A 17,051-nucleotide genomic window follows, 5' to 3' on the forward strand; every position below is an offset into this window, starting at 1 on the left:
CAACAGTGATTAAGTGTCATGGTATCTGGGAAACCTTTTCATATCATGTTCCATAAAAGTTAACATATAATTAACAAGTAACAGAATGCAAGGCAAAGATATAAATCTCCAAATTTTTAATATACCCATTTCCAATCCTTTCCTCACCACACCTCTTACCCAAGCCTCCAAAACACTAAGAAAATGATCAGAGTTTTACCAGAGCAGGAGATTATAAAAATCTTTTGGACTGACATGGGCTTGTTCTTATTCCTTGTTACTCTAAGTTCCTAAGCAACTGGAACTGTCAAGAATATAACCCAGATCCTGGCCACAGCTCTGTGAGTAAATTAGATATGTAATTGCAAGTAAACTATTTAAAGGCTCTGGACTTCAGTTTCATCATTTTTCCAAAATATAATTTATTGTCAAATTGGCTAACATAGAGTGTGTACGGTGTGCTCTTGGTTTTAGGGGTAGATTCCTGAGGTTCATCGCTTACATACAACACCCAGTGCTCATCCCAAGAAGCGCCCTCCTCAATGCCCATCACCCATTTTCCCCTCTTCTCCACCCCACCCTCCCCCATCAACCCTCAGTTTGTTCTCTGTACTTAAAAAGTCTCTTATGGTTTGCCTCCCTCCCTCTCTGTTTGTAACTATTTTTTTCCCCTTCCCTTCCCCCATGGTCTTCTGTTAAGTTTCTCAAGTTCCACATACAAGTGAAAATGTATGGTATCTGCCTTTCTCTGAATGACTTATTTCACTTAGCATAATACCTTCCAGTTCCATCCACATTGCTGCAATTCAGTTTCATCACTTATAAGAGAACTGAACCTATCTCCTTTCCAACGGCAAAATTCTATAAATCTATATATTCATTAACTTACCATTTTGTTTTGTCCTTTAGTTTTGGAGGCTGAAAATTACTTTTTGACATTAAGAAGAGGGCCCTGGAATACAAATTTCAGTTAAAGGGCAATATTAAAATACTTTGATTACCTCATCTAATAATCAGAATGAATATTCTGTAATCCATTTACAAATTACTACATACGTAGACACTGACGAACACTGGTATGGAATATGAAAATTAATTTAAGATTTTACTTATTTATTAAGTTTATTGATAATGTAGTTTTATGTATGTACATATGGATGTATGTTATCTCTATGCCCAACATGGGGCTCAAATTCACAGCCCCGAGATTAAGAGTCTCATGCTCTACAAACTGAGCCAGACAGGAGCCCCTGGACACTAAATTTTTATATTTTAGATAGCCAATAGATATTTCATTTTCTTTCTTTTTTTTATTTTTATTTTTTTTAATATATGAAATTTATTGTCAAATTGGTTTCCATACAACACCCAGTGCTCACCCCAAAAGATGCCCTCTTCAATGCCCATCACCTAGATATTTTATTTTCAAACAAGCTCTTATTCATAAGGCAAAGCTACCAAATATTAGAGAAGAATTTTATCACTATACTTTTAACATATATAACTAATATTATATCTTAGATATAAGCATGTATAGTAATTAAATATCATTCTATAACACAGAGATGATACGTTACTCTAACATTAGGTTGTATGCTTAGTGGAAGATTTGCCTCTATAATTGTCTTGGGTATACAAGCAAATTATATCTACTTCCTAGTCTGTTCCCCTCATTTGGACAATAACTTTCCAGATTCTCTCATTATGAATAATACAGAAATCGACCTGCAAGAGGACTTTCTTTCAGTATGAATTCACCTTTGACTCATTTTCTAGGGACTCTGGGGGTAGAAGGATGGAAGATTTAAGAAAAGTTCTAAAATGCTCTATTTCAGTTTTTCCAACAAAACCCTTTATAGGTTTCCAAGCAAACCCGTCTTTTTTAATACATTTTTATTTTTTTATGTTTTATTTATTTTTGAGGGAGAGAGAGACAGAGCACGAGCAGGGGAGGGGCAGAGAGAGAGGGAGACACAGAATCTGAAGCAGGCTCCAGACTCCGAGCTGTCAGCACAGAGCCCGATGTGGGGCTCGAACTCACTGACCGTGAGATCATGACCCGAGCCAAAGTCGGACGCTTAATCAACTGAGCCACCCAGGCGCCCCCAAACTCGGTTTTAAATACCAAAGATGTTTATCTTTTTAAAGATGAAATGATTCATATATAAAGTTTATATTCTTACAACTGTGAGGCATTCTTTTAAATCTGCTCTTCTTTAGTCTTTATCTAAATGCTAAGCAATAATTAGGTAATAATAGATTGTTTTTTCACTAATAATCAATTTTCCGTGTTGCTTTGGTTTATGCATGTGTAACAGCTGCCTTTAACTGTTGAAAATTTTTGCTTAACAATTCATTAAAAAATTAAGAAAAAAGATTAATTCACCAACTATTGGACATTCAGATTTTTTTCCACTGTTAACCTGGAATGAATAATTCTTAGCTCTTTTTTCCCTTGGGTTATTTCCTAAGTATAATTTTCTAAGTAGTAGAATCACAGAAACATTTGTACTGCTCCTAACAAGTAACATCCTAAAGGTCTGTACATAATGGCATTCCAACAAAAAGTAGGTATCTTTTAACTTTTGTATCTTTAGTTACTTGAGAAGTCAAATAGTTTTCCAAGTTTCTTTGTATTTGGTACTTGCTCATTAACAGTCTATCTTTTGCCTTCAGAGTCTCTAAATAAATTCCTTATGTATATATACATATATACTAATCCGTTGTCTATCTTGCTAGAAGAATACTTTCTGCACTCTGTTGATTTTCTTTTCAACTTTATACTGTTTTCAACCTTATACTTTAAAAGCTTAAATTTTAGCTCAATTCATCTTTTACTTCAAAATATAAAAACACTTTCAAAGGCCATCAAATATTTTTTTGAGAGACAATATACCCTAAAATGTAAATAATAATTATACTAAGCGTAACTACCTATTATCCCTAGACAAAATAAACAAAATCAAAAAAAGAATAGAAAAAAAATGTCACCTACATCCTATCATTTGCTCATAATTCCACTTAGAACAGAAAAAGAAACAATTGATGGAAGAATGTAAAGACTTAAAAAAACTTTACAAATTTTAACTGCTATATCTAGTATGATTAAGGGAGATTTGCTTAATGAAACAGCTTTAAATAGTACAGATGATTCACTCCACGTTGTCTTAGGAAACAACACAAGAGAGCAGGTATTGGGTGCAACTGATTACCCCTAAGTCCTTTACAACACCTTTACTATTTCAACATACTTGAAAATGAGCTGGAAATACTCAAGTTATCAATATTTCATTCTCCCTAAAGACTTGATTAATAACTGCATAATTGTAAATAGTGAGAACACCTCATTGGATGGAGATCAAACATAGGTGGTTGAAGCTCTCCAAGTTCAATTGCTGTTATTCCTACTGCCCAGATATCACAGAGTTGGTTGTAGCCGCCATTCTTTTCTACTGCTGCAACTTCTGGGGCCATCCTAGAAGGAATCAGTGAATATAACATTTTTATTTTTTAAAAATGATATGAAATCTGCTCTTTTTTTTTATATTCACTCAACTTCTAGAGGGAAAGAGGCTGAGAGACATTTACTAGGAAAGACTTAATAAAGACCACATGTATAAAGATATACTCTTTCCAAACTCATCGCTTAAAAATCTTCCATCTTCTCTGAAGACTAGTGCTCTGAGGAAAAATTTGGTTGTCTTACTTTAGTTTCTGTTTTGTGAATCTTGTCATATAATATGGGAAAAGAAAGAATACCTAAATCCCCATGAAGGTCAGAAATGCTCCCAAAGGAGGTGAGACTTGAGAATGAATCAGCAGGGAGGTAAGGTGAGTGAGGAGCCTTAACATTTTAGGGAGACAGGAAAAGAGCACGGAACATCTGGAAAGGTGACAGGACAATGTTACTCAATGTATGACCTACAGACAGGTATGGAGCCATAAGGTGCTTGTTAGGAGTCTATGATAAGTACAGAAACTGAGAGTATTAACTCTTGTCCAAATACATGATCACTTTTTAGTAATTCAGTCTGGGATGAATTTATTTTATAAAAGTTTGAGAGGATTTAAAAAGTATTTGCAAAATGAACCTCAGACATAGGAGCTAGGTAATGAATGCCCTACTGATTATACAATGAAGTTTAGATTTTATTGTGAAAATGCAAGATTTAATTTTGGATATAAACTTGTTCTGAAACTCATGGCAATAGGAAGGACAGTATGAGAGGAGCTAAAACCAAAGTCAGGTGAATGAGTTGGAAGACAATTTCAAAAATACAAGGGAAAAATGATAAATGACTTTTCAAAGGCAGTGGCACAGGGGACTGAATGAAAGGGGTTGACTGAAGAGACTGATATAAGTATAAAATGCTTGTGGATATTGAAGTAGAGCTATTATCAAACAACTGTGAATATATCTAAGATTAAAGGTCAACTTAGTGGCTGAGTTGGAGTTACCTGTTTGGGATTCAGTGGTTTATAATGATGGCATTTGATTTTATAAAGTGTAGATATTACTAAGGGGAAATATTCTTTTTTTAATGTTTACTATTTTAAAATTAATTTATATTGATATTTTTTTTTTTTAATTTTTTTTTTCAACGTTTTTTATTTATTTTTGGGACAGAGAGAGACAGAGCATGAACGGGGGAGGGGCAGAGAGAGAGGGAGACACAGAATCGGAAACAGGCTCCAGGCTCCGAGCCATCAGCCCAGAGCCTGACGCGGGGCTCGAACTCACAGACCGCGAGATCGTGACCTGGCTGAAGTCGGACGCCCAACCGACTGCGCCACCCAGGCGCCCCAATTTATATTGATATTAAATATCCACACAGAAGCTGTTTTTATAAGTATTTGGATTACACAAAGTTATGTAACACAATATCACTCAACCTAAAGGTGGTTAAGAACATAAAGTATGTATACTAAAAATGTCTGCTATAAGCAAGTACTAAATACATACAAATGGATATAGGAGTAAAGAGAAGAAAATGATCATTACTATGGAACAAAACGACTAAAGGCAAGTCTCAGAGAGGAAAGTTGAGCTGGTACCCAGAGAGAGTATATGCGTTTTATCTCTTCTGCCCACTAGAATCAGTTAGGGGTGGACAACTGGAGCACCAAGTTGACCAAGAGTGTTACACTTCCTGGCTCAGTGGAAGGCAGAGAGTGATTAATCAGTCTGCCACAGCTGAAGAAAGGCAGAGCGTGTGACACTTTTAAGACAGGGCAGGACTTGAGGGAGAGTTAAGATGGCGGAGAAGTAGAGAACAGGGATTTCTCTCATCCCTCAAACACAGCTGTATTAAGGTCAGAACACTTGGAACACCCAGGAAATCAATAGCGGGAGTGACAGGAAGATCTCCACAGGTGGAGGGAGACAGCTTGGCAGGACAGAGGTGCAAGTATGCGAATTGGGGGAGATAAGAGCGTAGGCATGGAGGGGAGAGAACCACTTCTGTGGAGAGACAAAAGGGAGAGAAAGGCTGTGGAACCACGGTACACCAGAAAGGGGTCCCGGGGAGGTGGGGTGCAGGCTCCTTTAAGACATCGGTGTTGAATCCCAGCTGAGTGCCTAAGAGGCCGGGAGACTGTGGAGCAGGACAAGTCTATTCCCACACTATTCTGTGAGGGCTGCCTGAACAGAGTAGTGAGACACTCAGACAGAGGAGGAAAGATTGGGGTGTCACCACTTTTTTCTCCATCACCAACATGGTGGGGCTTCAGGAAACAGCACGGCAGCCTCCACTGGAGGTGGGACCAATTACAACAAACCCTGCCACTCCGTGCCTGGCAAATGCTTTTGTACTGGAAGGGGACTGACACTGAGGGAACCAGACCTCCTGACCAGCACTGCCACCAGTCCCAGGCACCAAAAGACCTACAGTTTTGTATGTTAGTCTGTTTCTCTCTCTCTCTCTTTTTTTTTTTTCTTCTCTTTTCTCTTCTTTCTACTCTCTTTTTTTTCCTTTGGAATCAGGCTCATAATTTCTGATTTGATTTTTGGTCAATTCTTTATACATATATATATTTCTCTGTTTTGTTTGTTTAATCAGGCTTTTTTATTTTCTACTCAATTTTTTTTTAATACCTTTTCTATATCTCCTTCTTTATTTTTCTTTCTCTCTCTCTGGATTAAGCCTTATAGCTTCTTTGATTCTATACTTGGTCTTTTTTTTTGCTCCTTTCATTTTTCTCTTTGTATGGGATGAGGTTCCCCGCCCTTCCCTTTTTACAGGGTTACTTCAACAAACAAATCCAAGAACACTTGGTGGAAGTTTCAAATCCACCCTTTTGAGCAAGGAGGAGCTTTGCAGAGGACTGTCCAGTGGGACAGAGCAGCCAAATATGCAGCAACAGAGTGCATACAACACACTACAAAAACACTTTCTAAAGTGCAAGGCCCTGCACAGTGTATGATCCCTTTTTAATATAGTAGTACTCGCAGGTGTAGGACACATAACAAGCTATTAAAATACCTAAAAGACAGAAAACGAGCCAAAATGACAAAATGGAAGAATTCTCCTCAAAAGAAAATCCAGGAAGAGATGACAGCCAGATAATTGCTCAAAACAGATATAAACAATATATCTGAACAAGAATTTAGAATAACAGTCATAAGACTAATAGCTGGGCTTGAAAAACGCATAGAAGACAGGAGAGACTCTATTGCTATAGAGATCAAAGACCTAAGAAATAGTCATGATGAATTAAGAAATGTTGTCAATGAGATGCAAAATAAACTAGATGCAGTGACAGTGAGAAGAGAAGAAGCAGAAGAGAGAATAAGTGAAACAGAAGATAGAATTATGGGAAATGATGAAGCTGAAAAAAAGAGGGAAAGGAAATTACTAGACCATGAGGGGAGAATTAGAGAGCTAAGTGATTCAATGAAACAAAAGAATATCTGTAACAAAGGAGTTCCAGAAGAAGAGAGAGAAAGGGGCAGAAGGTTTATTTGAACAAATTATAGCTGAGAACTTCCCTAATCTGGGGAAGGAAACAGGCATCCAAGTCCAAGAGGCACATAGAATTCCCTTCAGAGTAACCAAAAACAGGTCAACACCATGGCCTATCATAGTGAAACTGGCAAAATACAAAGATAAGGAGAGAATTCTGAAAGCAGCTAGGGACAAACGGGCCTTCACCTACAAGGGTAGACACATGAGGGTAGTAGCAGACCTGTCCACTGAAACTTGGCAGGCCAGAAGGGAGTGGCAGGAAATATTCAACGTGCTGAATAGGAAAAATATGCAGCCAAGGATCCTTTATCCAGCAAGGCTGTCATTCAGAATAGAAGGGGAGATAAAGGCTTTCCCAAGACAGGGCAGGACTCAAGATAAACAGAGAAGACGAATATACTAGGGACCTAATAAAGAGTAACTGATATAGTCAGGGTACAAAAAACATAAATTTTGACTAGAGAAGACTGTTCACAGGGGAGGAAAGTCACAGAAAGAGACTGAGGAAGGAAACAGGCATGTGATAAAGGAAATTCTACAGGTAATCTAACTTAGTCATGTTTTCTTTTAACTTTTATTTAAGTGATATTTATTTTGGTTTTTTTTTCCTGTTGTTAAAATTGATACGTGTTGACAAAGAGCATTTGGCCTACATGGAAGAAAACATGTCAAACATTATCCCACCCAAAGAGAGCCATTGTTTCACATATTTACATCCATAAATTTTATTCACACACATATCTTCTATAACATGGTATTACATTATGCTACTTTTAATCTTACTTGTTTCTTTTTTGAAAGTTTATGTGTGTGTGTGTGTGTGTGTGTGTGAGAGAGAGAGAGAGAGAGAGAGAGAGAGAGAGAGAGAGAGAGAGAGAAACACACACATACAAGCAAGGAAGGGGCAGAGAGAGGGGGAGAGAGAATCCCAAGCAGGCCCTGTGACATGGGGCTAGATCTCGCAAACTGCGAGATCATGACCTGAGCTAAAATCAAGAGTCCCTTGATGCCCCAGGTGCCCTAATCTTGCTTTTTTGAATAATAGTATATCATGAGCCTATCCTTGCCTATTCATCTTTTACAATAGGATTAAAAAAATTTTTTTTTGGTTTATTTATTTATTTTGAGAGAGAAAGTGTGTGTGAGTGGGTAAGGGCAGAAAGAGAGGGGAGAGAGAATCCCAAGCAGGCTCTGCACTGTCCGTGCTGAGCCTGATGCAGGGCTCGAACTCAGGAACCATGAGATCATGACCTGAGCTGAGATCAAGAGTCAGATGCTTAACTGACTCAGCCACCCAGGTGCCCCTACAACAGGATTTTTAATATCAGCAATTTACTCCACTGATTTGCATAAACATACACAATTTCCTTAACTAATTCCTTTTGCATGTGCGTGCATACTTTCCCCTCAATTTTTAAAGTATTGTAATAAAGCTCTTCATATAATTTCTATGCCTCTCTGATAAATTACTACAAGTAGAATTAAGACTAAAGAATACAAGCACAGTTAAAGGTTTCTGGGAAGACATTATTGCCAAATTATCCTTCAAAATTATGCTATCAATTTCTACTTTCACTGTCAAATATTCAGTGATAATAATAGGTTTACCCATGATTCCAAGTATTTTCCAACTTGAAAGAAAATAATGGTGTTACTTATTTAATTTACATTTTAATTTACATTTACCAGCTTTTGTTCAAGCTGGTAGATATGCAGACATTTTAAATTTTCATGTAGTTAAATCTATCACTTTTACCCTTTAATGTTTTATGCTTTTGTGCCAAGAAAGGCTTACTTAACTCTTAAAGCTGATAGTTACTGATAGTTCTTTTGGTTTCACTTTTATATTGAACTATTTCCATATACAATTTATTTTGGCATTAGATATGAGGTATGGAGTGACTTTAAATTTCTTTCCAAATAATATATTATTCAAACACTGTCTATTTAAAAAATCCAAGCTTTCTTACAAACTTTAAATGTTATCTTTTATTTCACTAAATTATTCTATATATTAAGGTTTATTACTAGGTTTTTTATTATATTTCAATTATCTGTCTTCATTGATGAAAGCAGCATTTTAGAAAGATCGTTTTGTCAGTACTTGGTAAGATGCGTTAAAAGGAAGGTAGCTGATAAAGACTAATGGTAGGATGCATGAATTTTAAACAACCAGAAATTGAAATCCTATATTAAAACAGAATCAATACCAAAAGAGTAACAAAATGATAAGAGATCATAATAAAAGTCTTTCTTTTGAAAAATCTCATACCTATGAGTCTTCTTAATACAAAATCCCAGAGACAGTAGGAATTATTATTAGCACTTTAACTCAGGGAAAGCTGAACAATAAAAATGAGTATCAAAGTTCCCAATCAGAAGTATGATAGTATTAAGGAGCATGCAAATCTCCAGACTTGTATTATCACTTGTCTTACTAAGTATCAATGCAGATCACTAACTGTGAAGAAATGAAAATGCACAAAATTCAATCATAGTATCTTACCAGTAAGGGGTGCCAATGAAAGATTTTCTCTTTGCAATGGTAGCTGTTATTTTTGCAGCCACACCAAAGTCAGCTAGTAGGGAAAAAATTGGACAAAAATTTTAGTTCTTTCAATAAAGTCAACAACATTTCTAAATTTCACCCTTAGGCATGACATTATTAATAATTCAGATAGTAATGCTAGGGAAATATATATAAATTGAATCCCGAAATCTCTTCTTGCTTGGTTTATAACATGCTCATTAAAGGAAAATCATTTTTTTGGCACTTTATTAGAATAAAACATACTTTATAAAGAACACAGTTTAATAAAAAAATTGACTACAAGCATACTGAAGTTTAATTAAGGGAAAAAAAGGTAAAAAAAAATAAATAAACCACCCATGTGGATGCCTTTTATTCTAACACAACTAGGGTAGTATTTTGGTGCTATTAAAAAAGGCTTTTTCTCTATAAATACTTTTTTATTGTTGTTTCACATGGTTATAAAAAACTGATTATACATATAGTTCATTTTTGTCATTTAAGTAACACCTCAAGGATTCTACTCTTATTCTCCTTAACTGTTAATTCTGATGACTGAATAATGTTCCATAAGTGGATTTATTACAGTTTTAACAGTTTCTCTATTGCTAGTCCTATGTTTGTACTTCTTTCTATATAAACAGTGTATAATCAATACTCCTATGAATACAGAATTTTTTTATGTTTAGGATTAAGTTCCTTTAAACAGAGTCTCAGGAGTAAAATTACTGGATCAAAACTTGAACATTATTGTGGTTCTTCATATGAATATTAAACTTGTATAATGTTAATTCTCATTTAAAATTTTATTAAAATTTTTAGGAAAAATGTGAGAGACTTGAAATAACATACCTAATTTTACATCACCATGATCTGTCAATAAAATATTTGCACCCTAAAACAAAAATACAAATACTATTAAATTAGTATCACAAAATTCCTTCAAAAATTATCTATTTAAGTATATTAAATGAACTTACTTTGATGTCTCTATGCATTTTGCCTTTAGTATGCAAATAGGCAAGACCCTGAAGTTTAAAAAAAAAAAAAGTATGCATTAGTAAAGCTGCAAACTTAATGCCTACATTTTCTATTTAAATTCTCACTGAATAAGAAAAACTAAACGTCTTCTTCAGAGGCGGAGGAAAAATCTAGAAGAGTTTCTTTTTACTAATCAGTTTCTTTTTACTGTATTTTAAGATTTCGAATTCATTTTACACCACCACCACCACCACAATCAAGATAAGGAACATATCCGTCACTCCAAAGTCCCTCCTACACACAAATACTGATCGACCTTCTATTACTACAGATTTAAATTTTCCAGACTTTTACATAAACTGAATTTCACAGTATATTCTTTTTTTGCCTGGTCTCTTTCATTCACAATAATTAATTTGAGATTCCTTGTTAATGCAGGTATCAATAGTTCATTTTTATTATTTCCATTGTACAGATACACAAGAATTTGTTTACACACCCATCTGTTGATAGACATTTGGATGGTTGGGTTGTTTAAAGCATTCGGCTATTATAAGTAAAGTTGCTCTTAAGGTTCATATAAAAGTACTAGTATGACTTTTTCCTTCCAGGTACCTAGGAGTGTAATGGCTGAATTGTATGGTGCTAATAAATTTAAACTTTTAGGCAACTGCCAAACTGTTTTCCAAAGCAGCTGTACCATTTTATATTGAAACCAGCAGTGTATGAGAGTTCCAGTTAATCCATATTCTCATCAATCTTCTTAAGGTCAGTCTTTAATTTTGGCCATTCTTTGGTGAAATGTCTGTTCAAATATTTTGTCCATTTGTTTATTAGGCTCTCATTTTTTTTATTACTGAATTTTGAGAGTTCTTTATGGACTCTGGATACAAGTTCTTGATCAGATATATACTTTGCAAGTACCTTCTTCTAGTCTGCAGTTTCTCTTCATTCTCTTAAGTGTCTCTAGAAAGATGGAAGTTTTTCATCTTGATAAAGTCTAATTTACTAAGTTTTTCATTAAAACTTTTGTGTTATGTCCAAAAGTGCTTTGCTTAATTCAAGACTGCAAAATTCTCTTCTGTTTCCTTCTAGAAGTTCTAGTTCTAGGGTTTATATTTAGGTCTGTGATTACTTTTGGGTTTTTACATATGATATGAAGTATGACTTAAGGTTCATTTGTTGGCATAGGGATGTCCAATTATTCCAATACTATTTATTGAAAAGTCTATACTTTTTTCACAGATTTGTCTTTTCGATTTTGTTAAAAATCAGCCATCCATATAGGATTTACTTCTGGTCCTTCTGTTCCATTGAGGTACTTATTTACTCTTATACCTATACCATTATGTTTTGATTACTATAGTTTCATAAGTCTTTTTTTTAATTTTTATTTTAGGGAGAGAGAACATGAGCAGGGGAGAGGGACAGTAGGAGAAAGAGAGAATCTTAAGCAGGTTCCATGCTCAGTGTGGAGCCCGACACAGGGCTTGATCCCACATCCCTGGGATCATGACCTGAGTGGAAATCAAGAGTCAGATGCTCAACTGACTAAGATAGCCAAGAGCCTCAGGACTGCACTGAATCTATGGGTCAACCTGGGGAGAACTGACATCTTAACTACTGTGAGTCTCCACATCCATGAATATGTTATAGTTTTCCATTTACTTAGGTCTTAATTTTTCTTAGCAGTTTCAGTTTTTAGTATGCAGGGGTTTATGTATCTTTTGTCACATACATTCCCCTAAGAATGTCATATTTTTGTAAATGTTAGTATTATTTTTTAAAGTTCTGAATGTAGTCAGTGTATAGAAATCCAATTGATCTTGTACATGGATCTTGAATCCTGCAAGCTTTCTAGCCTCACTTATTAGTTCTAGAAGCTACTTTGTAGATTCTATTTCATTTTTTACACACATGATTGTGTGGTCTGTGAATAAAGACAGTTTTACTTCTTACTTTCATTTTTGTCTTACTGCACTAACTGAAACCTCTAATACAATGTTGAAAAGAAGGAGAGCAGGCATCTTTGCACTGCTTGATCTTGGTGGGAAAGCATCTAGTCCTTTACCATTAAGTATGATTTAGTTGTAGGTTTTTTTTTTTGTTTTTTTTGTTTTTTTAATGTTTATTTATTTTTGAGACAGAGAGAGACAGAGCATGAACAGGGAGGGGCAGAGAGAGAGGGAAACACAGAATCGGAAGCAGGCTCCAGGCTCTGAGCCATCAGCCCAGAGCCCAACGCGGGGCTCAAACTCACGGACCGCGAGATCGTGACCTGAGCTGAAGTCGGACGCTTAACCGACTGAGCCACCCAGGCGCCCCAGTTGTAGGTTTTTCATAGGTGTTCTTTATCAGGCTGAACAAGTTCCTTTCTGTTCCTAGTATGCTCAGAATCTTTATCAGGAACAAATGCTGGATTTTGCCAAATGTTTTTTCCGTGTCTATTTAAGATGACCATGTGGTTTTCTCATTCTGTTTGCTACTATGGTTAATTACTTGAAGTGATTTTTGAATGCTAAATCATATTTGCACTTTAGGATAAACATCACTTGATGATGTGTTATCTTTTAAAATATATTGTTGGATTACCTTTGCTAATCTTTTATTTTCCTTTTAAAGTTTTGCATCTGTGTTTATGAAGGATATTATTAGTCTGTAGTTTTGTTCTCTTGCAGTATTATCTGGTTTTGGTTTTGGAGCAATGGTGGCCCATAAAATGATTTGGGAGCTATTCTCTACTCTTCAATTTTCTTTTCTTTAAAATTTTTTTAACATTTATTCATTTTTGAGAGGCAGAGCACAAGTGAGGGGCGGGGGGGGGGGGGGGGCAGAGAGAGAGGGAGACACAGAATCCGAAGCAGGCTCCAGGCTCTGAACTGTCAGCAAAGACACCGATGTGGGGCTCGAACCCACAAACCATGAGATCATGACCTGAGCTGAAGTCGGACGCTCAACCAACTGAGCCACCCAGGCACCCTTTACTCTTCAATTTTCTAGAAGAGTTTGTGTAGAATTGGCATTATTTCTTCCTTAAATGTTTGGTAGAATTTATCCATCCACATTATCTGACTTGGAGTTTTCTTTGTGGGAATATATACAGAATTATTCAGTTGATTTCTCTCAAGGAAATTGTTCATATTTTCCAAGTTGTAGGCCTTATTGACAGAAAGCTATTCATAATGTTCTCTGGGAACTGACTATCCTTTTCTTTAAAAATTTATAGATTCTGTTGTAATATCTTTATACTCAGTCCTAACACTGGTAACTGTGTTTTCTCTTAGAGGTTTATCAATTTTAGTGATCTCAAAGGGTCAGATTTTGGTTTTATTGATTTTCTCATTTTTCTGCTATTTCATTGATTTCCACTCTGATCTTTATTATTTCCTTCCTCTGCCTGCTTTGGATTTAATTTGCTCATTTTTTTAAAATTTCTTAAGATGGAGGCTGAAGATACTGATTTCAGACCTTTTTTTCTTTCTAATAGAGATGTTCAGTGCTATGAACTTCCTTCTAAGTATTGCCTTAGTAACACCCCAAAATTTTGATGTGTTGTTTTCATTTCATTTGGTTCAAAATACTTTTTAGTTTCTCTTCTGATTTCTTCTTTGACTCATGGGTTACTTAACTTAGTTTAGTGCTTTAGTTTCCACATATTTGGAGATATTCCAGAAATACTTCTGTTGACTTTTAATTTAATTGCAGTGTGGTCAGAGAATATACTTTGTATGACTTAAATCCTATACAATGTATTGAAACATATTTTATCACCCCAAATATGGTCTATCTTATAAATGCTCTATGCCCACTTGAAAAGCGTATGTATCACACTACTGGTCAGACTAAAATGTCAGTTAGGTCAAGCTGTTTGGTTGTACTGTTCAAGTCTTCTGCATCCTTACTGATTTTCTGCCTATTTGCTCTTCAAAATTATTGTGAGAGGGGTATAGGTGACTATAACTGTGGATTTGTCTATTTTCCTGGAAGTTCTATCAGTTTTTGCTCATTTATTTTGAAGCTGTGTTATCAGTGGCTTAGACATTTAGGGTTGTTATGCTTTTTATGAAGTGGCCTTAAAGAGGTAATAGTCTTTGCTCTGAAGTCTACTTTGTCTGATATTAATATGGCCACTTCAGCTTTCTTTTCAATAGTATGACGTATGTTTTTCTTTTCTTTTACTTCTGACCTATTTGTGTTTTTATAAAAGCACATTTCTTACAGGCAGCATCTAGTGGGGTTTTACTTTTTTCCATTCTGACAATCTCTGCCCTTTTTATTTTTTTTAAAAAACTTTATTTAATAAAAATTTTATATATTAAGGTGTACAACATGATTTGATACACATATACATAGTGAAATGATTATCTGAATCAAGCTAGTTAACATATCATCTCTTCATAGTTACTATGTTTTTTTTTTATAACAAGAGCACCTGAAATTTACTCTCTTAACATATTTCCAATATTCAATACAGCATTAACTGTAGTTATCATGCTATACATTAATAATCAGTCAATCTATATGACTGTAATTTTATACTCTGACCAACATCTCCTCATTTCTACCCCCGGGCCTCAAACTCTGGTAACCATCATTCCACTTTCTGCATCTACGACTTCAACTGTTTTAGATTCTACATATAAGTGACTCATGCAGTATTTTGTCTTTATGTCCCTGGCTTATTTTACTTAGTATAATGTCCTCCAGCTTCAAATATGTTGTCACAAATGACAGGATTTCCTTCCTTTTTATGATTGAATAATATTCCACTATATGTTACTTAAAAAAAGCAATGAACTTCGGAAATTAAAACACAAAGAAAAACAATCTGTCAGTAATTCTCTGCTATGAGTATCTGATTAGTTTTGTATTTTATGTGAACACAAAAAAGTACATTTCCATGTTACGGGAATACTACAGAAATATACATATATATATTGGACAAATTTACTTTCATATATTTCATATATACATACATATACTGGCAAAATTTACTTTCATGTGTTTCATATGTTTCATATATTTAACATTCAGATTTGACACAGTATGCTATGCCTTCTAAAGCATGAGGAAAGCAATACTTAGAAATGACTAGTTTTCTCTTAAATCAAGTCAATCTCCCAGTTTCTAAAATACAGAAGAAAAACATATAGAACACCAAATTCATTTCTAAACAAATTACACAATCTAGGAAATGTAGGGATAGAAGCATCAATTAACAATTTGAGTTATAAATTACCAAAATAAAAAATGTAATCACGAATTAATTCCTAATTTAACATGCCTTAAAAGATATGAACAAAATTACTACTTGCTGATCTTCTAAATGAGGAGCCCATTTTCTCTTTTCTTTTTTTTGGGGATTATCATTTTGAAGTTTTCAACTGTGAAACTAAAACTGCCTTTCTATCCACATAAGCAAATGTAGTACCTGTAAAGTTTCTCTGCATACATAGGCTATCTGCAGTTCTGATAATGGCCCAGTAACTAGGAAAAAAGAGAGATCACATAGTTACACATGTCAATAACACATTACAAACAGTCTATCTTAAAAATGACAGGGGCACCTGGGTGGCTCAGTTGGTTAAGCGGCCGACTTCGGCTCAGGTCATGATCTCACGGTCCGTGAGTTCGAGCCCCGCATCGGGCTCTGTGCTGACAGCTCAGAGCCTGGAGCCTGTTTCAGATTCTGTGTCTCCCTCTCTCGGACCCTCCCCCATTCATGCTCTGTCTCTCTCTGTCTCAAAAATAAATAAACATTAAAAAAAATTTTAAAAAAAATGACAAACTATTGGGGCGCCTGGGTGGCTCACTTGGTTCACTGTTCGACTCTTGATTTTCAGCTCATGATCTCAGTGTTTGTAGGATCAAGCCCCATGTTGGGCTCTGTGCTGACAGCGCAGAGCCTGCTTGGGATTCTATCTCCCTTTCTCTCTGTCCTTTCCCCCACTGACGGTATCTTTGTCTCCCTCAAAAATAAACAAGTAATCTTTAAAAAAATGACAAAGTATTAACAAAACTTCTATGTATATAATTGGATGGCTTCTCACCATGAACACACATTATTCTTATAATCAGGAAACAAAACAAAAGGAAAGTTGAGAACCTTAAAATGTACTTTAAAAACAGAAGATTTACTCCATAACGACTTTGGTCTGTGAAAATATAAGCATTCATTACTTGCAAAGTGTAGTAGTAGGCACCATAGGACAGTCTATATAAAACAACAGACATGATCTTAATCCTGAAAAATTTCTCTAAAATAAAACCAAGAAAAGAAATAAACATATGTAATTAATTATTGTTATATAGAGTGGAGAACCATAAGAGATCAATTGTTGAAATATACCAAGAGGAATCATATACATAAAGATCAAGATATTACTTTAGTATAATCCTTTCCTATATTTTTCAAACAGGAAGGCTTGATCCAGTACCTTATCTAAGAATTTAAAAAGCAACCAGGTTACTTCTGACAACCAGATCTCTATTACAAAATATAAGATCTTTCTGTAAGTACCTAACCAGACACTTCAGAATTATGCCTTCCAATACCATGAGAGAACATCTGAAATCTGGTGTTTGCTGACAGTGAA

The 17,051-nt window shown here is 35.2% G+C and overlaps 1 protein-coding gene across 4 annotated transcripts in view; it reads right to left on the reverse strand.

Annotated features, from left to right (window-relative positions):
- Positions 1-17,051, reverse strand: part of MAP4K5 (mitogen-activated protein kinase kinase kinase kinase 5) — a 110,066-nt gene that overhangs the window by 41,614 nt on the left and 51,401 nt on the right. For all 4 annotated transcript variants that reach the window (XM_053889400.1, XM_019451855.2, XM_053889401.1 and 1 more), the window contains 6 exons: positions 15,887-15,942; positions 10,455-10,502; positions 10,327-10,369; positions 9,451-9,523; positions 3,323-3,454; positions 869-931 (listed from right to left, as the gene is read on the reverse strand). In XM_053889400.1, coding sequence (XP_053745375.1) covers positions 869-931; positions 3,323-3,454; positions 9,451-9,523; positions 10,327-10,369; positions 10,455-10,502; positions 15,887-15,942 — 415 coding nt within the window. The remainder of the gene's footprint in view (positions 1-868; positions 932-3,322; positions 3,455-9,450; positions 9,524-10,326; positions 10,370-10,454; positions 10,503-15,886; positions 15,943-17,051) is intronic.

This window comes from Panthera pardus, unplaced genomic scaffold (assembly GCF_024362965.1).
Source record: "Panthera pardus isolate Hobbes unplaced genomic scaffold, ASM2436296v1 HiC_scaffold_24, whole genome shotgun sequence".
Taxonomy (NCBI): domain Eukaryota; kingdom Metazoa; phylum Chordata; class Mammalia; order Carnivora; family Felidae; genus Panthera; species Panthera pardus.